Source organism: Filicampus tigris, chromosome 14 (assembly GCF_054856515.1).
Source record: "Filicampus tigris isolate MCC_2025a chromosome 14, RoL_Ftig_1.0, whole genome shotgun sequence".
NCBI lineage: Eukaryota > Metazoa > Chordata > Actinopteri > Syngnathiformes > Syngnathidae > Filicampus > Filicampus tigris.
In genome coordinates this window covers 9,820,791-9,846,506 of record NC_141230.1, presented here as the reverse complement: position 1 = coordinate 9,846,506, position 25,716 = coordinate 9,820,791, and the positions used below count along the sequence as shown (strand labels likewise).

The 25,716-nt window shown below is 40.4% G+C and overlaps 1 protein-coding gene across 1 annotated transcript; it reads right to left on the bottom strand.

Moving 5' to 3' along the window:
* Positions 1–1,647: 1,647 nt before the first annotated feature.
* LOC147136257 (importin subunit alpha-4) lies at positions 1,648–25,713 on the bottom strand. The gene is made up of 17 exons (XM_086051425.1): positions 25,471–25,713; positions 19,426–19,470; positions 16,314–16,403; positions 14,593–14,622; positions 14,449–14,501; positions 14,251–14,346; positions 13,787–13,872; positions 12,339–12,425; positions 11,657–11,826; positions 11,375–11,419; positions 10,348–10,479; positions 10,134–10,262; positions 8,735–8,839; positions 7,434–7,505; positions 7,076–7,238; positions 6,906–7,000; positions 1,648–5,622 (listed from the first exon to the last, which is right to left on the bottom strand). The coding sequence occupies exons 1-17, from the start codon at positions 25,537–25,539 to the stop codon at positions 5,524–5,526; spliced, it is 1,566 nt and encodes a 521-aa protein (XP_085907551.1). The 5' UTR covers positions 25,540–25,713; the 3' UTR covers positions 1,648–5,523.
* Positions 25,714–25,716: the final 3 nt, after the last annotated feature.

The following is a 25,716-nucleotide window of genomic DNA, read 5'->3' as shown; positions in this document are numbered from 1 at the left end:
AATGTAAAGCATAAGTAGTCAAATGACCACCTTCTGGCGTTCTAGTGGTAAGCCCTCATGGAACAAGCGTCAATGTTCAGCGAACAAAAAGTTCCAGCGAGGCCGACTCCACAACCGAGTGTAGCCGCATTGGAACGTACCTTTTCGGCTGTTTACGTTCCACATTGGACGACGTTTTGTCGGTTGAGAAAATGGGGCCATTCCTCATCCAAATAAATGTGCACATCTACTCATTTCCACTTCTCTGTAAATATCCTGACTGATGTTAAATGCCTCGCTCGTCCTAACCGTGATCAGCAAAGAAGCTTTTTTTTTTAAAAGCGAAGAAGCAGTGTGTGCTCGTCCCAGCCTAAATCTATGTAGCTCTGCTCACTTCCACATTTCCTCATCCTCATATTAATCAGCCACGGAGAGGTTAATCCTTTTGATATGTTGAAGTGGGCATTAGTAGAGATGTCCACATAAATTTTGGTGCCAATTGATCGCCGTTTTTGGACGTTATAAGCAATGAAAGTACAATGATTTCCAATGGAGAGTTTGGAATTGGTTACTCCCGTGACTCCGGCCAAACAGGGATAGAACGCTCGGGGGCGCGGCCATTCTCCTCATTAACAAGGGGTGTTATTCATGGAGTCATTTATTTCCTAATTTCTCCCAAATTTATTGATACATTGAAAATGACAACCCTTTTCATTTTCCTGATCAAAAAATAAATAAAATGAATTTGTTAATGAAAACATGGCCATCCCAGCCCCACCGTCCCTTTAATATTTCAAGTTCTAGTGGCGTGAAAAACGTCTCTAGTTTTTGCGATGGCGACTCGTCAAATCGTTGCTCATTCATGCTGTCTTTTCATAGTTGTGGTGCACGCGCTTAACTCCAGGTGAAGTTCCTCGAGTTGAATAAACTGATTAAAAAAAACCATTTAAATCAGCTTTTCTGTAACTGGAAACAGAGTTTCCTATCTCAGAGTAGATCAACTCAGACTTCAGGATTAGACTCAGAGTTTGTTGAACCAGCTTTGTGAAACGGACCCAAGGTCACACAAAATGGTGGTCATTCATCTAAACCAAAACACGTTTCAATACACACTGCGAAAGTCCACTCTAACAAAAATATTACACTTGCAAAGGTATGTTTTTTCTTCTTTCTGCTGAAAAAGTACATATGGCAAGTTTCACAAAGACATGCAGTGACTGTTGCATTAAACTTAATGCGAGAATGTTATTTTCTATTATTTATCATTTAAAAATACTTTCTTTGTTGCAAACAACACAAACCCTCACCTTTTAAAACTTTATTTTGGCATTGCAATTTTCAATCTCAATTTTTCAATTTATCTCTTACGTTGCAACTTTTTCAAAGTCCAATTTTATTTTTGTCATGTTTTTTCCTCATAATTTTCTTGCAATTTCCAACTTTCAAGAAATGTTACATGTTTTTCCCATGTAACATTCAGACTTGTGATGCTCTTAATACTCCAATATTAACGTCCTATTTTCATTTGTATTGTTACATGTTCCATGCATTTCGAGTTGTTCTCAATATCTAATATTACGCCTTCCCCCCTCCTATTGCGACTGCTGCACCTACCCTACTTCCATTTTAATTTTCTTTTTGACGTGCAAATCACAACAATGCAAGTGCTGAAGGACCCATCGGCTTGAACAGCAAGTTTTTATTTTGCTTCGGATCAGAAAACACAGGTCATGTCCTGAGGGTGCCATGAGAAGAAATGCTATGAAAAAAATCCCCCTGAATGAGGTTACGTGGCGATGATGACTTGTGGTGATGGGAGGGGGCAAACAAGTAAAATTGTGTTTGCATCACCATGGCAACCAGCGTGTATGAGGTCACATGTAGAGGTATAACATCTGGCGTGTTAATACTCCATTACAAAGGTTTTCAAAGTGTGGGGCGCTGCACCTTGAGAAAAATAAAGAGAAAGCATATTTTTAACCTTGCAACACTAACTAAATTAAACCACTTCCCGTTTTAGGATTTGCAGTGAGTGACGAATGGAGAGCAGCCATTTTATGTTTGAACTTTCGCGCACTTTAAAAACCACTTCTCTGAATCTATTAATTTTAAATCAACAAAATGACAAAAACAAAAGGCACCGTGACTTTTTTTCCAACTCATATTTGTCTTTAATATGCACAGGAGTTGAAAGCATCAATGAGCCACCTTAAAGAGAGAAGAGTTCAATCAAAAATTTATAAAAAGATATAAACAATCAGAGGCCAAAACGCTGTCTGTTGCTTTTCTTCTAGTATTCATTTAAAACAACTTTTTTTCTTTCAAGAGCAAGTAAAAATCTTGCAACAAACATAAGCTTGTATCCAATGCGGGTACAAGACAAACATAATTGTAAATCTTTAAAGTGGCTCGGTCTAGTCTGCTAGTGCATGACTGTACACCCTTGCTCTACAATTTTTTTTCCGTTATAAACAACTAGCACGCCCCCCTCCCCTATTTAAAACCCCCAGCAGTTGTGAGCACGCCCTCTCAGTAGTTAGCAGCCAACAAGAGCATTTAAAGTCTCGGGAGAGAGAGAGCACATCACCCTGACACCACTACGAAGAGAACAAAAAAAAAAAAGTCTGTTCCAATTATTAATAACCAGCATGTCATCACAAAACATATGCAAGTCAAAAATAAAAAGAAATATTGCTTCAACAAGAGAAAAAAAAAAGCCTCCGCTGCCATTTTAGACAGCGAGGTCCTCATTGTTGTCGTCCATCCAACGAGTGTCAGCTGCAGCAGCTTTTTACAGGCTTTATGTCAATATACTTATATATTTATATTCAATAGACGGCAAGGAGAGATACACATCACACTTTTTTTGTACAAGTGTTCAAATCGAGTGAGCGAGCTCATCGGCCAAGAGTGGTGAAGTAGTACTGTGAAGGTGCGCCTTCCCTCCCCGAAGTTTCGTTTTTAGTTTTGTCAGTGAGCAGTAACGCCTGTCGCCGAACGAGGCCAGGCTGAAAAGGAACTAAATAATACTAGCAAAATAAAGTCTCATTTGTGAGAAGCTTTAGAAATAACATAAGAATAATGTAAAAATATTATGACTAATACATTGTAGATTTTCTGAAAAGTCGTATGACTTATGAGAAGCGATTCTATACGGACAAATGCCCCCAATCATTTTGAAAAAGCCGTATTGTTGCGTGGGGACAGGACGTTGGATATATTGTAGTCATATTATTACGACTACTTCAGGATTTTGATTTCTTGTAACATCAAATTACCGCCCCCGCCCCCTACAATAATATTGCAAAATATTCTTTTTGTTGTAACAACACTTCGACACTCTTTACCCCACATATTGTTCTAACTTTTCCTCCATTACATTCAGACTTTTTCTGGTCGCACTTTTTTTCCTTTTCTAATTTTGCAACTTCATTCGCCTAATGGAATTTTAGACGGAAAAGTCGTAATGCTATGAGAAACATGCATTATGAGAACAGTTTTGAATTTTACTTGGGAAAATTCAACAGGGCTAAAATAAATTGACTTTTTCCCCACATAAAAATTCTTACTTTATTCCCGCAGCATTACAACTTCTCTGAGTAAAACGTCTTTCTTCTTGTGACTTTTTAGGCAATTTTACATTCTTTATATAAGTTACAATGCCATCAGACTAGTACAAGAAAAAAGTCCTAATTTTTGTATTAAGATAAGATGAGAATTCTGACAGGAAAAAGTACAAAAAAAAATAGGAGTTTCCCGCATAACATTGACTTAATTCTTGTAATATTACAACTTCATTCTACTAATTTTTCTTTTAACTTAACAGCATTGCCTCATAGTTTTACGACTTCTACCTCTCATTATTTTTAGTTTAAGTTGTGACTTCATTATAATAGTCGTAATCCTAAAAATTTGACAATTACTTGTAGCTTTTCCTTTTTTTCCTAATAAATATAAACATTTTTTTGTTGTCGTAATCATACAAGAAAAAAGTTGTAATGCTAAAAACGTATGACTATATAAGACAATTTTACCAGTAAAAAGTTCTTAAAAAAAAAACTTACAAAATTTGGACAACTTTTTCCATATAACATTTTGACTTAGTTTGTGAAACCTTACACTGTTTTCTCTTTTCTCATGATATTCCAACTTTTTTCTTGTAGCTTTTATTTCTTAACATAACTCCCATTTCTTGTGGACTTGATGACTTTTTCATCAAAACTTTTTTTTTTTCCAGTGGTCCTAACACTCCATCCTATTCATAAGATTAAAACATGGTGAAGGTCCAAACAAAACGCAATTGGAAGCTCCAACCAGAAGAAACCACATCATGAACTGAAACTTAAAAATTTTTTTTTAAAAAAACCCCTAAACAACACACACAAAAAAACCCCATAAAATCATAAAAACGATCAGATTCAAATCAGGTCGGTTTTAGCAAATTTTGCCCCCCCCAAACCCCGCCACTTCCATCTTCTAAGTTTCACATTACAGGGGAATCATGAGCAAATAGGACGTCCAGTGCGGTCCAGTCCGGGGGGGGACGCTACAGTGGACACAGGAAGTCTCTGCACTTCCCAATTACCTCTTTTCTTACGCTGCCAAGTCCTTCTCAGCAGGTAGTTCAGTTTTAAACAGAAAGAAATAAAAATGATGGCAGTTACTTCACTTTTGTGGGGAAGGGCTGGGCGACGCACTGTTGAGATAATTCAATTAAAGTCACGTTTAAAAAAAAAAAAAAAAGTGACATCATGAAGTCCTGTCAAGTCTATCTGCCACCGTTAGAGCCCTTTCACCCTCAGTGGAGTGAGGAGGGGATGTATCCGTGGTTAATCATGGCTTAGCTCTGCAATGGGTGAGGGAGGGTTACTTGGAGGGGGTGGAGGTCTGGGGGAGCTCGCAGGAACCTGTGTGACCAACCTGTATGACCCTAAGAGTGGGTGTTTGTATGCCAAGTGTGTGTCTGTGTGAGGGAGGGAGGGCACAAAAACAAGTGTGAAACAAAAACAGCAGTATTTCTCCCCCATTTGTGATATGATGGCTTCCAAAAGAAGTATGCACACCAATTGTCCATACGTACGTGCGTGTGTGTGTGTTCCATGCGTGTCGGTGAGGGAGACTACCAACTAAAGTGTGCTTGTGTACATTGTGGCAATCAAACGTTATCGCTGACGCTGTTTCGTCCTTCGCGTTTTCTGCGCTGTGATATGTCGAAGCAAAAATCCTTGTTGTGATGCAGGTTGCCAGATGGTGGCGAGGGGTGATCATTTAAAAAAAAAAAAAAAAAAAAAAAAAAAAAATACAAAACCAACCCCCACAGAGCAGATGTGGTGGTGGGGGCCCATAAACCCCTCAGTGGTGACTGAGTATCCATATTGAAGTCAATCTTTCCATATCAGGTTGCCAGATTTGAGGAGAAATGGATGAATGTCACTGTGGGGAGGAGGGGAGTGGAGATTATAGAGTACCCGTGCAGCTGGTTGAAGCAAACATCCTGGCTTTTGCTCTTTTCTTTTTCTTTGTTTTTGTTGTTGTTTTTTTTATTTAGAAATTAAACTCCTTTGTTTGCATGTTGGAAGCGGGGTCGAAGTTGAAGGTTCCTCCTTGAGTGCTTTCTGGGATCAAGCTGGAATCTTCGTCGATCTAAAATGAGGAGAGGAAAGCCAGGGTGAACTCCAAGGCGATTGGAAAAACTGTCTAAAATGCCCATTTACACCCAGCAGTACCGTTAAATTCACTCAGCTTCCATTGTAAATTGTCCCAAAACAGCACTTTTTCGTTTAAAAATTGACAATGTAGTACACTAGTGTAAGGTGGGTGGGCAAAACACAGATATCGTAACTGCTCAGTTATCCCAATCCAATCACATGATCAGAAATATAGCCGCTCACGTAATTTCGCTTTTTATTTTCTTAATTGTTAAAGATCACAAGGAAATGCTCAACTACAAATACGAAAAGCAATAGCTTAGTTTTAAATTAGGGCTGCACGATATCGCAAAAAAAAAATACTGTCATCGAGATAACGGCACGTGCAATATGTTCATCGCAAAGACATGCAATAAATGAATACTTTCTCATGGTATTGTAGGCTTTGTTGTACGCATTGGTATTTACCTAATTTTGACCAATCAAATGCAACCTTAAATGCGCATCGTCACTCAACCTCCTGGATACTGTTGTCCTATTGGCTAGGGCGTACCCATAGGCATCCAAGTGAGCAGCTATGACAGCAACATTTCAATTTTCCCACACTTGAGCAAACCCGCCAGGAAATGCCTCTGTACATCTGCAAGCACCTCACCCTCTGAGAGATTTTTTAAGTGACTCAGCAGGTAGCTACGTATATTACGTTACCAGCATACTTGTTTGAAACCAACCCAAGTGGACAAGCTGATGTTCCTGGCGAAAAAAAAAAAATCTCGAGCTATTTTGTTATGCAGTGTTGATTTTCAGGGTTACTGTTTGCATTAATTGTAAATTAACATTGACAAAGAGAAGACTTACAGCTTGGGAACTTGGGCACTACATTATTCAAACGACTTAAAGCAATTCAAACAACATCAAATGTGAAGCACACATCTCCAGACAGGGATAATATCTGCAGTTTGGAAGTAGTTTAATTTGTTTCGGTACAACAGTGCAAATAGCTACTTGCGGAGTCTGTAAATTAAGCGTTTTGCACGGAACAGAGATTTAGGTTTTTCATTTCACAATTAGATTAGTCGGTCTATATCATACAGTAGACTCTTCATTCATTCACTCGTGAGTTAAGGAAAGGAACCATGTCACATATTTGACGTCGATGGCGGAGTGAGTGGTGTACGAGAAACACAGACCAGATCCAGTTTTACTTTTCTGGACCGCATTGCTGGGAAGACAAATGTCTTAAGAGCTATGGATTCTGATGGTTTTGTGTGAACTTACGTCATCTCCTGAAAAGTACTGATCAATAATCTCGAAGGCTAGTTTGTAGATGTCCTCGTTTTCATGTTGCTGCAAGTTTTCAATCTTCTCCAATCCTGAAAAGAAAAAGTGATGTAAGGTTGGAAAAGTGGAAGGCAAAGCAAAACCAAATGCCACGGCGCACCACCCACCCCCGCACTCTTCGATGATCTCGGCGATGGTGCTGGCTTCTTCGCCTGCCATGATGAGGATGTTCTTGAGGCCGTCCAGGACAACCTGCACCACCTGGGGGTCCTTCACCAACATCAGGTTACAGAAGGGAGGGATAACATTCTTTTCCACCAGGTACTCCACCTACACACACACACCACAGCCATACTAATAATTACAACTTATGTGCTTACGAGAGTGGAAGGTCAGTCAACATAGCCTATGAAGTTCTCCTTGTACAGGGATTTACTACAAATATTGAGTAAAAGTGAGTTACAATCTTGGACTTTTACAGCTACTTAAACGACACTTCATGTGGATTGCGTTAAAACAGCTCACCTGGTCTTTCCTTCCACTGATGGTGAGGTTGCTGATGGCCCACGCTGCCTCCTTCTGAGTGCCAAAGTCCCCCTGTGGAGAGGCAGGATGTCACTATCATGTGTGTGACAAGATTACGACTATCACACAGGCCTCAGGCCCAAGTGCAGTTGGTACAATATAGGGCTGGATGATTATGGAAAAACATAATAACCACGATCATTTTGATCGAGATTGAAATGACGATTACTAAAATGATTATTCATTGACTTTAAAATGTAGTCAACTACTTAAACTCAACTACTCAAAACTATCATCAACGCCTCATGTCCATTCCTCCCTGCACATTGACCACTTAAGTCTTGAACACTCTCTTCTTTTTGTCAAGTACAAAATGACCTAGTAAATATGTTAAATTCAAGCCTCTTGCATTTTCATTCCGCGATCTCCACACCTTTGTTGCCTTGCATTTGTGCATACGTTGAAGCCTTGAATAAGCATTACCCTTATCTCTTTATCATATTTTGTGTTATTTTCCCAAGTCTTGAGACTTACTGGGCTAACCTGAGATCTCGGGGATTGTATTTCGTGCCATGTCATGTGGTAATATGTCTTGGTACAACAACAAAAAATTTAGGAAAGGAAAATTCCGTGAATCCTTGAAAAGTCAACTTTAACTTTATGACTTGAAAGAACAACAAGAAAAAGAAATTAGTAAAAAGGTAAATCCCCCAAAAAACAAACTTACAATAATATCTATTGGAGGAAAAAAAAAAAAAAAAAACATTTCGGCTCTTCCTGCGCGTTTTGTCCTCTTAGGGACAGACAGAATTTGTGCCTTTGAGTAATGGTGTCTAACCTGTCTGTATGTGTTTCCACAGCGTTTATGTCTTATTTGAAGGACTATCACTCCCGAAGTCAATGCTAATTCTCTGTTAGCATTTGAATGAACCACTGACTAGCATTAGAGCTAGCGATGTTTTAGAAATGAAGCATGTTTTGTATTCAAGTATATGTGTGTAATTATTTTTGTTGTGTGTTTAGTTTTACAGTTAACTCCAACTAGGTTGTCATTAAACAACTTAAAGCACGCTCAGGGATGGCAGAATCACAAACGCTAAACGCTTGCTATGCAAGCAACAATTCAGAGTACTTTAACAACATCGGGAATTTGTAAACGCACTGCGCTGTTCTGCACATTCATCGTTTGTCTTCTATTTGAACGTTTTAAAAACCGAGAGAAGCTAAAATCGAAATCACAAATTTAATTTTGATTAATCATCCAGCGCTACAAAATAGCAATAGAATATAGCAAAAGAGACCGTGGCCAGTTGGTGAATGATCATGGGGATGAGGCCAGCATCAATCACAGCTTGGACCTGCTGCTGGTTCCCAGCTGTAATGTTGGATAGGAACCACACTGCTTCCTACAAAACACAAAAACAAAACGGTAATTCGTAAGATACCTCATACATACACACCTACCTAATGTCAGAACGTGACTGCCATTCTGAGTTATTTGTAAAATCTGTGTCAGCGCTGGTATTCCAAGTCTATTATTGACTACTAGATTAGGGCCTCGATTCAGTTGAAAAATTGCAACTGCCTTTAACAGTTTGTGAACGTTGAGCATTAAAGACACGTATTGTATTGTGTCGGATGTAGTGAGGATTATAACACTTAAAGCGGAAATCAACCCAAAATGTTCTTTACAATAATATGTTCTATGCATTAAGGATGGGAGTGCATAACCGTCTTTCTACCCTTAAAGCCTGGAGAACATACACGTCATTTTTTTTTTTTTTTTTTTTTTTTAATCCAATTTTTGTTCTCTTGTCCAATGAAATGCAATCATAATGGCGGACGGCATCGATCGCAGGAGCTTTGAAATGAGTAACGGCAGTCATATAGACGATGCGCTTGTGGACTTTGAACCAGTAGAACCAGTCAAACGTGATATATGGTTAAGATATATGTTTGTAGACAATGACAATATCGACGTCTTTGTAACAAAATAAAGGTTGGTAATTACCACTCGATTTTTTAAATTAAAAATAGTGCTTCTCTTACACTGACACTATCATCTTCGATTGAAACAGTAAAGATTAATAAACTCGGGCCTGTGTGCAAGCCACATGTCTAAGGTCTCAAAATCTTTTGGAATTATGTTGATGTCTGTTACAGGGGCTGAGATCTTTATTATTTTGTAGGTATTGAATTTCTGGGAAAACCTCAGGTTTTCAAGGGTAATTCCAAACACGACCTTAGGTTTTGGGGAGCTGTTGAGCCAGGCGCTTTAGGCTTTAATGGGTTAACTCATATTTCAAATACACAACATTAATCAGAATGCCGTGTTTAGATTTATTGGAGGCACATATAACATATTATTGGAAAGAACATTTTTGGGTTGTTTTGGGCTTTAAGAAACACTAAAAGAAATCAAGAAAAAAATGTGGTTATAGAAATCAAGAAAAAAATGTGGTAGTCACACATAACTTGCTTCGAGCAAGCAGAAGCAAAAAATTAGGAAATATAATGGGGACAGGCCCTGGAACAGATTAAGCATATTTTAATTTACTATAGGAAAATTGTTTTGAAAATACACTAACTTTCAGATAAAACTAGCATTCCAGAGCGGATCGTATACATGTTCAATGACATGGTAACAATCGGTCGCGTGAAAGAAAAGCTCATATTCTGTTGTGTCTGTGCTTGTGGTACCTTATTGATCTTTTCTTTAGGGTGTGTGAGCAAATTGGGGAAGTATCTGAGGACCTTGCAGTTGAGAACAACTTGCGTCTGCTCATCAGTGCCGGTTACGATGTTTCCCACTGCCCGCAGAGCTGCCGTCTACAAGTTGAGACACAGCAAGGGCAATATTTAGGAATCATATCATCAAGCAGATTCATTTATTCATCTGAGTCTGGAGTCTCACCTGCACTTTCACCTCCTGGTGGCTGAGGAGAGGCACGAGAAGTGGTACGACACCAGAGTCAATGACCATCTGGATCTGCTCATTGCCACCGTCCGTTAGGTAGGACAACGCCCACACCGTGTCAACGAGGATCTAAATGCACAAAATGTCAACAACAAATTATGCCAGGCGCACACTGACCGAGGCACTCAGATGAGCTCGGCGGACTGGATGATTAAAAATTGGCATTGAAGTTAGCTGTCTGAATCACTGACGGAAGCCCGTTTAAAATCAGAGGCGGACCGGCCTATAGTCGGGTAATATTACACCCCCCCCCCCCTAAAAAAGGCAAATGACAGAAGAATACCCACGCTGCAGATGGATGACGAATAACTGACGCTCAATTTTTAGTAAAATGCCCAGCTCTGATAGGGGTGCCCAAGCAGGGTCCTCGAGAGCACCCATCCTGCCTGTTTTAAATGTCGCCTTGCGCCAACACACCTGATTGAAATGATCAGCTCACCAGCAAGTGTTTCACAAGCCTAATAACAATCCTGATCATTTGAATCAGATGTGTTAGCGGAAGGAGACTTCTAAAACAGGTTGATAGGGGCTCTGGAGGACCAAACTTGGGCACCCCTGCAGTAAGGTTTAAAGCACTGCAACACAGATTCTAATTTGTGTTAGCATTAAGACTGAAATGCCAGGTTATAGTTGCTTTAATTACACAAGGTGTCATTCTCTTTTTTTGTTTTTGTTTATTTTGACAAACTTCAACTTGGAGTGTTATTAAATAGTTTGAAGTTTCTTTTTTGACGAATTATTCATTATTTGCCAATGTTGTTACTGTGAAGTAAATTGAGTTCACTGCCACCATACAGCGTTGGTGTCTTAAGTTTGAACTTGCGAGACAGACAGACAAATAAGCGCAAAAAAAAAAAAAAAGTAAATGACAGCTCTTATCTAAAAAAAAAAAAAAAAAATGGAATTCAGGTCATGTGATATAGTCTGGACTTTAGAATGGAACTGCTCGTTGCTTGATACTTACATTTATGTCTGTGTGATGTATTAGCACACAGAGGGCAGGCAAAATCTGTGCGTGGGGGGAGAGAGAGAGAGAGAGAGAGAGAAGAGCATGTTAGGTGTGGGCTCAATGAAGGAGGAGGAGTCGTTTCATCAAAATATGAAGGCAAAACAAGGCAGAGTGAGGAGGACAAAAAAACAACAAAGAGGTAGTAGCTGTCAAGAGTCAGGCTTCAATGCCGCAACAAACCTCCCCCGGGGTGGGATATGACAGACAATCTCTGTGAGACTCATTCAAGCATCTTACCTCTTGCACTGTTTCCATGGGCGGGGGCGGGTCCTTATTGCGGCAGAGGTTGACGATGACCCACGTGACGTTGCGCAGGAAGGTGATGGGGATGGAGGGGTCAATGAAGGAGAGCAGTGGCTTGACCACACCCAGGGAGATGACATAGTCCCGGCACTGCGGCCCATCACCTGGACAGTGGAGGTGCAATGGTACGAATGACTCAGTGTCAATTTTAAGTGTTTATTCTGTATGGGCAACCGAGGACGTTTTGTGTCCTGTAACTACAGATTGTTTTTATCTTCCATAGAATTAAACTCAAACTTTAATGTCATTCACAGACAACCGGGTGACGCAGGCAGAAATACATTCTCCAATGAAAAGTTTGCAAGTGTCAGGAAGCAATTTTAAGAACTTTTTTACTTGAAACCTTTCATTCAAGAAGGTTGAACACTACAAATGTGCTTTATATATAGACGTGACACTATCAAAATATTTTCAGAAATTTTGCAACAGTATAAAAAAAAGTATAAAATGCTTGATTTGTTTTGTATTTAGTAAAATTGTGATAAAACGTATTTAAATACTTGAATATTTAAATACTTGAATGAATACAATAAAGAAAAAAAAAAAAAAGTAAAACAAGAGTTGAAAAGATGTCGATTTTAATATTTGCACAAGTGTGCACACAGAGTCTACTAACCTATAATGTTTCCCAGAGCCCAAACAGCTTGTTCACATACGTTCTGATGAGGAGAGCGGAGCAGTCGCAAAAACAACGGCACTGCATCTGGAGACACACACGTACACAATCAACCTTGAGCACTCAGAATGACAAAACCAAACATACCACATTCTGCAGCAGCCAAAATCGAAAGACCAAAAACAAACAACAACAACAACTACTAGGGAGAGGCACATCAATCAGACAATTAGTTTATTATTAAGAATTTTGTGACCTCTATATTGACAGGGATCACCAACATGGTGTCCATGGGCACCTGGAAGCCCCCAAAGACCAAAAACATGATCAGTGTCTTCATGTCGATGGATATCAATTACACTGCTTAACAGCAAATTTTAATCAGTGCTTTATGTGTCCCTCAATATATTTTTGACGCTGATTTTTTTTTTTAAAAAAAAGGGTAGTGAGGAAAAATAAGTGAACCCTTTTGACAGCAATAACCTCAGAAAACAAAACAAAAAAATAAATGTTTCCAGTAGTTGCAGATCAGACGTGCAACAACAATCAGGATGAATTTTGAACCATTCCTCTTAACCAAACCGTTGCAGTTTAGCAAAATCCCTCGGAGGTCTGGTGTGAATGGCTCTCTTGAGGTCAGAGGACTTTATGTATAAACTCGTATAAAGCTGGAAAAGGCTACAAAAGTATCTCTTCATGTTCTTCATGTTCATCGGTCCACGGCGAGACAAATTGTTTATACAAGGAGAACATTTAGCACTTCTGTTCCAAGTAGTGGCTGTTGTAATAAACATTTTAGATTGCAAGAGCACAGTGAAACCAAAGCTCTACTGTTTGAGAGGAACACGGAAGACCGTGTGTGGTGGAAAAATAGCACATCACACCAACATCAAATGAAAGGCTTACCCCAACTGTGAAGCGAGGTGGAGGGCCACCAATGGAAAATGACTGTACATTCACAAGTTTATCAAGATATTTTGCAAAAGAACTTGAGGCCACATGTCCAGCAGAATGGCTTCAGAAGAAGAAAATGTGTGTTACAGAATGACACAGTCAAAGTCCTGACCTCAACCCGATTAAGATGCTGTGGCATGACCTCAAGAGCTATTCATACCAGACTTCCCAGGAGTCTTGCCGAACTGCAACAGTTTTATGACAGTTAGCATGTGAGTAGCCCTGCATTGCTTCACCTGTATTAAGTTGTACTCGACCGAGTGTTTACGGATTGTAATGTCCGTACGTCGACATGATCATCAATTAGAACCTGTAAGCTGTGCTTTCTTTTGCTATATGTGGCTTGTTAGTTTAATGTGAATAGGTTTTGTTTGACAAATTCTAGAGTCGAGATGCAATATCGGTTAAACCAAAATGAATGTTTGCCGGGCAGTCCGCAGGCAAACACAAATAGCTGGGGAACACTGAGGGGGGTGGGCGTCGGGTCAACTTACTGGATTTAACCACAGCTTGAGTCTGCGCTGACGTTCCAGAGGCAATGTTGGTCAGGGCCCAAGCTGCCTCGAACTGAAGAGAGGGGCTGTGGGACGTCATCACAGACAGTTAGGGGGAGGACATTCATCGCTTGGGAAACGGGAGGAGGGGGCAATAAAAGGCAGAGAAGTGTTCCAAAAGAGTGATGTGATATGCAAATAAGAAATTCGGCATTGTCGAAAGTAACAGTCAGCAACGGGTGCTACATGTTAACATGACACTCGTCGGGTTGCCACGCCTCCTTCAAATTCTTCCAGCTATACATCCGCTCACCCACGGCGAACACAAGGTCCTGGGAATTCTGGACCTCCGAAAGGCAGGAATGCTGTTATATTTGGTTTGGTCCTGCCAACTGGCCGCTGCATTTCCTCCACACTCGCACGCACGTTAATAGCTCGCATTGACTTAAATGTTTCAAACTCACTTGTCATCTCTTTCCAGGCAATTGACTAAAATAGGCAGGATGCCAGACTTTATCAAGTCATCAATGGGGGGGTTTCTGTCGCTGGAGAGCAATTTTCTGACGGACAAGAAACATGCTCATGTTAAAAATGAACTGGTATCTCAACATGTATTCACACATCTGTGTGTGGGTGAATGAATGTGCGTGAGAATTTGTCACCTGGCCGCCTGCACGGCACTGAGCTGGATGACTGCATTGTCACTGGTGGCATTCTGAGAGCCAGAGGAAGGAAGAGGGCCGTCACCGACAAACAGTTGAGGTGTCTCACGTGTACATTTGCAACTTAAGTAGGTAAGTACTTACCTGTAAGATGGCATCAAGCGTAACATTTTGCTGCAAAAAAGGAGGGGGACAGCCATTTCAGTTGTTTATATTATTGCTGTCCGATGACAGTGTACAGTACACTGTTATATTTGCTCCCTCCCAGGTGCAATAAAAACTGTTTTACAGCAAAGTACAGCGTTGCCTCACTTTTTACGTGATACGCTCCAAGAACCCCTCGCAATTGGTGAATTTCCACAAAATACAGGTTGACCTTTTTTTTTTTTTAATTTCTATTTAATTATCTTTTACACTTTTTAAGTAGCCACACAGTTCCCACTCTTCTAAACACTTGTTCCATTTAATAAATGTAATTTTTAAAATTAAAAATGAAGAATAAATAGTGATCTGCAGGCTGAATTGATAAATTGTGAGCGGGGAATGCTCTGCACCCTGGCAGCGGATGAGGATGACGGAACGTTGGCTAATGACTACATTTAAACTTTTTTTTTTTTATTGTATCCTCAAACAGCTTCCCTTAACTAGAATCTCGCATCGCATTGTAGCCAAAGGTACAATCCTGGTGGATTAATGTGCCTTTTAAATCCTTGCTGCTGTTGCGCAAATCCAAGATCTCGGGCGTGTTTGGAAATAATCTCAGAGCGGGGCCCTGCTTCACTCCAATCGTTCGGAAACTCAGTGTTGCTGAGATGTGCCATTCGGTTATTCAGAGTGCACCAAAAACTGAGTGCCCATGCATGCTCAAGTTGCTCCAACTGGGGACAATGTGCGCGAGCGTGTCAGGCATTACAGGTAGAAAGTTTAAGCACGAGCTGCTGATTGGTTTAAAACATAGGCTGTGCTCAGAAATCAACAAGAGGGGAGTGTGCTGACTATTATTTGACAGAAAAGCAGTAGAAATCTTTTCACAGCCACTGCTGCATGTGGCACATGCATGCTCAGAACCAAAAAGAAACTTTGAAGTCCTTTTTGCTCTTTTGAAGGAAACCAGGTTAAAATTGCCAGAGGTGATTACCGGTACTTTTTACGTTAGACTAAAATGGCAGCGCCAAACGAAAATGGTCATTTGTTTATAGCAACACAATATGTTCCATTGAAAATCTATTGGTTTTATTTTGAATTTACCTTAACATAAGCAATGCAATCCTTTAAAAAAATGTAAACAATTGGATTGTTGGCTGTCAATTTTTAGTCATCCACCTGGCATCAATATATTTGCCTATTCAATGCATGTGGCAAAATCTGACCATCTGCTGTTTTTTGCATGGATGCCTTGTCAGTGAAATCAAAAGTGTGCTTTGCCACTGAAAGCGTGGGACTCTTCTTCGAAGTCCACACTTAATTCAGCAATCAAGGATTGCGCTCACCCCCAAAATAACTCATATTTGATATGTACATTTCTGAAGAACTGCTTCAGCTTAAAATATACATGTGAATTGGCGCCAAGCGAGATGCTTGTTTAAAACATGGCATTATAAAATGTGCTTTGATTAGCTGTTTAAATAAAAACTTCACGGAAGCTGTATGTATGTTGTAAATCCATACTTCCATCTTTTTGTATGGTGTGGAAAAACGTCACAGTCCTTAATGCTCATCTTTAGACAGCAAACTGGTGGACACTGAATCAACAGTGCCTCTGCTGGTTGCTGCAATCATTTAGTGCAGTCCATTTACCTCCATTGCTTCATGAGGCAACTAATCAACAATCAATTCCACACAATTAACAATGGATCATCGTTTACCCCTTTGAAGTCTGAGTCCACGTCAGAGTCCTCCAGACTCTCCTCCTGTGGGACGTTTCTCTTCTTCAGTAGGTGTTCATCTCGTTTGTTCTGGCAAGGGGACAGAAGAAGTCATGAAAGGACGAGCGGGGCGATGCAACGTGTTAATGCATTCATGAATTCTTAAAAGCCACAGTCAATTCAAGCCATCCTCAAAGAATTTTTTTCTGGGGTACATGAGACGTCACAGCTGAAGTTCCAAATATATGAGCCTGCATCCTAATCAACCGAGAGTTAACATACACAAATTGTGATTGTGTACACATCATACACACACACAACCCCCCCCCCCCCCCCCAACACACACACACACTCTACTGGTAGGAGGAGATTCCCTTGGCCTACATTCTTGTGCATCATGCTGCTGTGCGTCAGCGATGACTAATCAGCCTACTGCACTGTTTTGGTCCTGACCCGATCCGGCTCTCTGGAATGTGCTAGACACCAGACCACCTCAACACTGCTCGGCCATGACGCTTTAATGTTGCTGCCTTTTGCCCGTGAGCTCCACGCGCCAGATCCTAGTTTAGTCTAAGTGCTTATTGACACACTCGCTCATCCATTGCGCAATCTAGGACTTGTTTTTTATTACAATTAACTAGTGCTCCCACGCACTTATGCACCAGAATGTGTTGACGTTGTGCAAATATAGTGTTTGCAATTTGACCTGTCTTAATGTCAACATGCATTGACATCACAGCCTACGACTCAAGCCCTTTTGTTGACGTTTCAAATAAATTCTGTTGCTAGCGCAGCCTGTGCTTGTCTATTCTATATATAAAAAGTCTGGACGCGTGTGCTGACAACATTTTGGGGAAGAAAAAAGTACACCTTTTAAGTGGCACACAGCTTCATGGCTCAAAGTACAGGTGGAAATCACAGCAACTCGAGATTGACAACTAGAAGTAGTAGCACGATACAGCAATTAAATGATCATTTTTCATTGTTAGAAAATACATCTGATACTTGATCGTTTAAGTAACAAAGGGAGCACTAATTATAGCATAGAAGACTTGACACAAAATGGCTAATGAAGAAAAAAAAAAAAAAAAAAAAAAAAACTTGGAACTTGCCCTGAAATTGGCTGCCCAAAAAAGGCAGCTGGCATAGGCTCCAACTCATCCATGACCTAACTGAGGCAAAGCATTGTAGAAAATGAAAGGAAAAAAAATAAACTGACATACAAATGAGTAAGCAACCACAAGCAAAGCAAATAGACATACTTGATTAGAAGTTGGACGTAAACAAAACTTGTTTTAATTGGTTGCTTTGGAATAATACTTGGAAGTAGCTATATTGATATCAAATTCTGGCGATACATCTGAAAAATGTATCACAATGCAAGTACTCCCTATCATCTGATATTGATGAATATAGTGTTTTTTTAACCTATCAAAACTAAAAATATTAAATGGATTCAAGATAAAAATAATAAAATACATCCATCCTGAGGAAAAATACCGTTCATATTACAAAATAATGGTACATACAAGTACTAAAAAGTAGGCAACGGGTGAATACAGCACTCTGTATAATACACACGAGTAAGTAAAAGAGCTATGTTGCCTCTACGGCACTCTGCATGAAAACTAGGCCTTTTTAGTGCTCTGAAAAGTAACAAAATTCTATTTTCTGTCGATGAAAGCAGGTAAATGTGTAAAAGATGAAATACCATCATGCAGAAAGTTATCAGACCAGCCAAATTAAGTTAGCAAATAAATGTATAAATGTTGGTAGTAACACACTAATAATGCACTAAGCATTCATATAAACCTTATAAACATACATTATAGTTATCAGAGCTGGGCACCTGACCCTTTTTTGCCGCTCCGGCCGCCACCCTCCACCCTTGACCTGGGTACCCTTCCGGCCGCGACCCTCCGTCCATATTCATAAACATTGTCTGCCCCTGCCCCGTTCCGCCCCCCGACCCGAAAAAAAAAGAGGCGAGCTTTGCTCCTGAAGGTCGGCCGAAGTTTGCAGTCGGAATCCCTAACGGACGCTCCGGACTAGAGTCGAAATGGTCAAGACGAGACAGTCTTACAAAAAACGAGTTTAAAATTTTTTTTTCCCCGTACAAAAAAGGGACCGAGATGTCTAGACGATGCATTTAATTTTATTGCGAAAACGATCTGAAAGGTGGCGGCTAAGGGGGAACGTGGGTGAGTAGCTTCTTTTTACACATACGCCGCTGCCAAACTAGTTCGCTTTGCAGCAGCAACGAGCGTGTGGGAAACGTTATGTCATCGCAACATGTGACATAATGGACCAATCAGAGTAGCAACAATTCCTGATGTGTGCGTGGCATGTGTCGCAGACCTGTCGTCAACAGCACAATGCGTCGGTCATGTGAATCAATGCGGCAGTTGTCGCTCTCGTCGTTGCGGGAGTAGAAAGAAGCCTAAAAAGAAGCCTTTCACCGAGTAGGATGAGATGAAATTTGGCCGCCTCGCGAGCACGTCACACGCATGAGGGCCGATTAGTGGGCCGGACTAAAATCCACTTCCGGCCATGCTTAGTCCAGCCCTTTTTTAAAATTTGTCAGCCCCCACCCCCCGCCCCAAAAATGGGCAAGGAGGGTCCGACCGGTCCGGACTGCCCAGCTCTGATAGTTGTATAAATTGCATCTTAATGCTCATGTGAGAAGACGGACATGGATGGAATTCAAAAGAGTAAAACACTGTTAGCCATGCAGGAATTAAGTTAGCAAATAGAAATAAATATATTAGGCCTCATTCTTGCACCCCATTGAGCAAACTGTATTGATACTGTGTCACTATTGCTCAACAGAGAGAGCTGCTGGAAATTAAACGTCATTGCAAAGAATTGTGCTACAGAAGATGTTTGATTCTTTTGGCAGAGACTCAATCCGTTGTCAGATGCGCTTCCTTATAAAGTTTGGTGCCTCAGTGACAGGTAGTGTTGAGCAATACAGCGGCTGCATCGGTCACGTGACTTTTTCTTAAAGAGATATGTGCACCGACCCATCACTATTAAAGAGCATCTTGGAGATGAGGTTTCCACCTTAGAGGAGCCCCTTTACCTTCATTGTTCTATTGTGTGCGTTTCTCACCTTTCTCAACTCCACAGTCACTTCATTCCGATGCCTTCGCATAGTCTGTAACGGGAGAAAGATAATATAGTTAGGATAAATCGCCTGAAAAAGTGAAGTCAACATAAAGAGGAAGTGCTCTGCATTTTTACATTTGCATGCAAACCTCACACAACCTGATTAACCACCAGGTGAGGTCAGAAACAAAACCCCCTCAATATTGACCTATACCAGTGTTGCTCAACCTTTGTTAAGCCAAGGGATCCATTTTACATTCCAAAAATCCCACAGACCACCATCATTACACTAAAAATGTCACAAAAAGCATGACTACTGAAAGGATGACGATCTTGCCTCAATTAACTCACAAACAGTGTGAAATGTGGGCCTTTTTAATTGAAAACAAAGGCGATATACTCACAAGAAGCCATTACTTATTCTATTGTATAAATGATAAGTCAAAATACTGGTTTATTGTACTTTCTGCCATCTATAGGAAAATAATTTAATTGTTCTAACAATCAATATGCATCTTTGGCATAGATAGATGAACAAAGAAATATTTGTAATTAATAAACAATCATTTTCATACAAATTAAGTGAAATTTGATCACATCCCATGGCAGCCCTAATTACTAGTGTGCCCTGGCACTATGGTTGGGAATCACCGATCTACTTATTGTTCAGTAGACAGACTCTGAGTACTTTCAACAAAACAACTTGGTTTAGTGCAGTATTGCAGCTGAGAAATGTTGCAAAGCTCTTTATAGTGAACGTGGATATAAACAGCATAGTTCTGGGATTCAATATTTGTACTTATCAGTGAGTGGTCCCTAGCAAACACCTAAGAACAAGAGCTCGTTATAGCACAGAAGTGAGGAGAGACAAGTTGGAGTAATCGCTGTATTTGTGCATCTGTTGACGTTTGCCGTTTGAGATCTTGTGACTCTTTCAAAGGGTTCATGTTGCCTTCCCAAATAGCCTCTTGCATAATGTCCTCACAGTTGAAACTCTGGAGGCTATGGAGGTGTCTCTCCACAAACCAATGCGGGGCAACACATAATGAGACTAAATTAACTGATGGGGAAAAATAGACAATGAAAAAAACAGTGTTACAACTTTTTTTTCTTAATACCACACTGTGCCCCATCAGGCATGCTCTTGTTTGTTTATGATACCATCTATGTATGTGGACCATATTCATTAAGTTGCAATTACAGTCAGCTCAAATTATGTAACTTAATTAAAAATGTGCAAAGACACAATTATTGTCCAATGTTGAAAGGAGCCCTAACTGAAGAGAGAGTCAACAATCAATGCACCTTCACTAGTCTAAAGATGGCATTCTGATTAATATTGCGTTTGTGGACTATGAGTTAAGCAGCAAAATGCACCTGTTTTTAGCCATCTCATGTGGTGGCCATTTTGTCACTTCTGTCGACTAAAAATGACATCACAGTTAATCAGGGCTCAGGTAACGACCACTCATGACCCCGCCTGTATTCTGAAGCTGAGCCATGACATGGCCTGTGATGGTTAAAAAGGGGTGGATTTTTCTGCTGAACTCATATTCCACAAAGACAATATTAATCAGAATATCATGTTTTGACTAGTGGACCTGCATAGAAAATAGATTTAAACAACGAACCAAATACATTTTCCACAGAAAACCACACAGTATGGAACGCATTAGTCTCAACAAAACACGCAAAAAAAAACACACACAAAAAAACACAATGAAGGAGAATGAGGGTGTGCTTAATTTACTGATCTGCATCCAGCCAGAGTTTTACACAATAAGCAAGAAAAGCAACTACTACAGCAACTTGGAGACTATGGACAATGATGATACCGTAGCATCCACAGCTAAGGCACAGTGACGGATAAGCTAACGTTAACGTGCGGCCTCTGACAAACCAATCAGAACCCAGTGGTGGTTTATATCACTTATATGCTATCGAGTTGCGCTTGGAGCTGAGGTTGACCAGGTATTAAAAATAGTTTCTTGTACTATCCGGTAAAGGGTACTATCTGGCATTCAGGGGTAGGGGAAACAGTTCAACTTCAACTTGAACAGAATTAAATACAATATAAAGCATTGCACAAGAATTGAAAATATTCTTTGCTTGTTTTTTTTTTTTGTAATTGTTGCACTTTTGTTAAGATATCAAGCCATTCCCTGACCGCAAGAAGATGGGACTGTACCAGTTTTGATTCTGCAGCAGGGGGAATAGTCTGACTGTGACTCAAATGGCAAAATAACAATAAATTCCAAAAGTAGGGAGGAAAAAAAAAATCTGATTTGTGATTTTCTGGTCAATGTTTTCGCTAGTAAAGCAAGATTTTGGCTCATTTCAAGCAGTGTATCACCAACCGTTGTAGTGAAGGATCTGTGAACAAGCGGCACACGGTTTACTTCACCCATATGATATCTTCTCGGTACGCTTGGAACCCTGGCTGACCAGGTAACAGAAGTTTTACTTCCTAGTACATTTTTATGCCAATGGAAACACATTCATAGTGTATAGTAATACTGTATTGAACTGAGTAGACATTAATAATAATAAGGCAGTGAAATGCTTTGAAAAGGCGGGTATCTGTCAGCCTAGTGCTTACTGTAAAGGTGTGGATGGTCAGTAGAAGTGCTCTCGTGGTCAAAGAAAACGCTGTAGTGGGAGGCAGCATTAGTGATCAAAGTGAATTAAGCCTATCAACATATTTGAGAGGCTCAAAATGTGACCTATACTGTAACAGATACTACTTGATTGTACACAACAATGCATTCATCGTTGGGTAGCTCGTTAAAATTGTTCATGGTCTTTTGCTATGGAATTTATGTAGGTAATGATATTATTGAGGTTTAGATTATTGAAGTTCTAAATGCTGTTAAAGATAAACTAAGATAAACTATTTCCGGGTGGTAAGTAAATTCCAGAATGAATTATGTTCACGAGAAGCAGTTACACTGTACTGAGATGTGTTTGAAATGTTTATTTTAGCTTCTTAAGATACATCAGAGGGTTGATATAACAGAAGCTGTGTAGTAGTAAAGCCAAAATAAAACCTTTTCAGTGTCAATCAAAACTAACTATTAGCATCTTGATGATACAGCTTTTGTATTGAACATCCTAGATTGTGCATGTAAATGCTCCAAAATAAATTTAAAAAACATATTAGTAATTCATCCAGCCATATTCGGAGTCATCAGTTTAACCCAGGGGTCGGCAACCTTTCACACTCAAAGAGCCATTTCGACCAGGTTTCCACAGAAAAAAAAAGCACTGGGAGCAGCAATGACTTTTTGACATTAACCTCCAAAAAACACCAGCTTGTTTGAGTTCCCAGGCACCGCTTCATTCAAGTTGTATTCGGTAATACCTTATACTGTAATTACACGTCCTCGTTCACAAATTACTACCTAAAAAATACATTCCGTCGGTAATTTGACGCTTGAATTGATTAAAAGAGTACAAAAACCAAGCCGGCGACATCCGAGTACTTCAAAGTCAGCGCTCATGTGAAGCCCCCCATCGTGCCCCCAGCCTTTGAAACGTCACACCAGCAAAAACATCTGCCCAATACAATGCAATACAACACATCTTCATTTTGGCTACGACGCCTTCACAAAACACGTTCTTTCTGGTTTAAAGCCATGAGTGATGCAGTAAATAAAACAATGATCCAAATAACCAAGTCTAAAGTGCATATTAAAACGAAACAGAGACTTACCTCACCACACGTGAGGTTGGGTCTTTTTGCAATGAAGCATCTCATCGATCCATACAAAACAAACAAGCCAACGTAATCCAGCGAACCTTACTGTTTTTACTTTTTGTCTAAAAAATAAAAAGTAGATATATGGTTAAGATGTATGTTTGTATACAATGACGATATCGACGTCTTTGTAACAGAATAGAGGATGTAATTACCGCTCGATTTAAAAAATAAATAAATAAAAATAGTCCTCCTCTTGCACTGACACTTTATTTTTACATATTCAATTGAAACAGTACATAATAATAAACTCGGGCCTGTGTGAAAGGCACTTCTAAGATCTCAAATTATTTTGGAATAATGTATCTGCTACAGGGGCTGAGATATCAATTATTTTGTTTTTGTTGAATTTCCGGGAGAACCTCAGGTTTAAGAGGGTGATTCAATAGTTGCCCTTAGGTTTTGAGGAGATGTTGAGCCAGGCGCTTTAGGTCTCAATGGGTTAAATCAGGCGGTGTGTTGATCCGGCTCATTGTCGCAACTCTAAAAACCCAGAGAAATTGTAAGAAGTCCCCCAAAACATAAGGAAAAAAAAGGTTTCAGCAAACATGCTGCCACAGAGAAGATAGACATTCAGGATGCCTGAAATAGCATCAAGAATGCATTGGCAAAGTCCATCTGTCAAAGCAGCCATGTGCTCGTTCCACCGACTCCCAAACACGTTCATAACAAGCACTGGCTGGACATTGAACTGCAAGTTTCAGGCGAAATGGGTTGGTTTTATATGCACTGTACTGTACGGGGATTATCTCAGGATTACTAATAGATCAAGAAGCAGCGAGAGTGGTGGCATTTCTTCACAAATATTGTACTTTTGATTAATCATATTCATTATTGTGTAATCCAGTTTTATCCTTGAAAAGTGCTTGCAATATCTAGGAAAGTTCACATTTTAAGTCCTGGCTGATTTGAACACAATGTAGGTAGCTAGGCGGCAGGTGTGTATGTATCCGTCACTGACAGGCTGTGGGAAGTGGTTGGCCAATAAACGGCACTCTTTAATCGCACATATTTAGCGGCGATGGAACCGCTGTTTCTCGTGTTTCATTGCTTTCGTGTTAATCATCACCATTATAAAATACTACTGATGTAGACCACATGCCCTAGTTGTAATCACGACTTCAAAGTTTAGCAAGTGCACGTGTTATAACACACAGACATTTCCCAAATTTGTAGTTCACACACCCCTCATAAAATTGTAGGAGAGTAAGATATTTTCTCAGTGCTAAATTAAACCAGATCACCTGACTGTCATTTGCAAACTCAATTTGACTCTTGAGCATTAATTTGTAATCTAGGGTCCTTAGTTTTCGATAATTATTTTTGAGTTAATCATTGTCTGTTTCTTTTCTCAGCCTTTTAAAAATATATAGGATAAAGACCACTCAGCCTTTTAAAAATATATGGGATAAAGACCGAGGAAGTTGTTAAAGTTTGACATTTTCATTCAACAAAAAAGGTCACAACTAAAATCTCTACAGCCATTCACTTCGCATTTTCTTAGTATTTGTCTAACGAGAACGATAGATACATCACTGGAAACGTCGTTAAAAGGTATGTAAATCACCTATTCTTCGAAATCTTGTACACACACCCACACATTAAGAGTAAAATTTGGTACTTACTCAGTATACACATTCTCGGTGTTTAATATACAGAAACATGAGGGTGAATGTAGCCGTAGCGTCACAACATGTGATTAATGCTTAATCCCGAGGCTCGCTTTAGCTAGCTCACCTGGCTATCTCACAAGGATGGGCGCTTTTGGATTTTTACCATCGGCTTGTTTACAATTCGAATAGTGCCCACGACAAATATATGGAAGCATGCCGATAAAATGTTCGGAATTCGAGCCAATCGGCAGCAAACATGGTGAACGCGAGGATCATTCCACCGGCCCAGGCCCGCCCTTGGAGCGAGCCGCCGGTGTCCAGCCGACTAGCCAGCAGCGTGAGCCGCCATTGACAGCTAGCTCCATCGCGAAGCCTACTAAATTGCACAATTCTATTCGATATGTCACAATTTCCATTCAGCAGCAACACCACCAGCTGGGCAACGATAATCCGACTCGTCGTAAATGTGTGAAACTGTACAAATAGTAGGCCAACAACAAGCACTTTTGACAGCGAACTCCACATGCTATCCGAGGTTAGCTCGGATTGGAGCTGTAGCCGGGCTGCTGCTGCTGCTGCTACTCCTGCTGCTACTCCTGCTGCTCCTCCTCAGAACGAGGCCCAAGGAGAGCCGCTCGAAAACGGCCCACGAAGTCGTCGAACAGACTCGCCGGCTCACCTCGACATCGCGCCCCTTGTTCTTAAAGCTCTTGATGCGGTGGTTTTCCAAGCCGGCGTTGTCTGCCATGGCTGTGTGCGTGAGTGTAGAGGCGGGAGGGGAGGGGGAGTTCTCTTGTGCTACTCGGCTTTCGGGATCTCCTCCTTGCGAGATGAGGCTCAGGCACGGCAGCTCGTGTCCTGCTGATGCTCCTGCTCCTCCTGCTGCTGCTGCTGCTGCTGCTGGGCTCCGGGGTGCGGGGCGGGC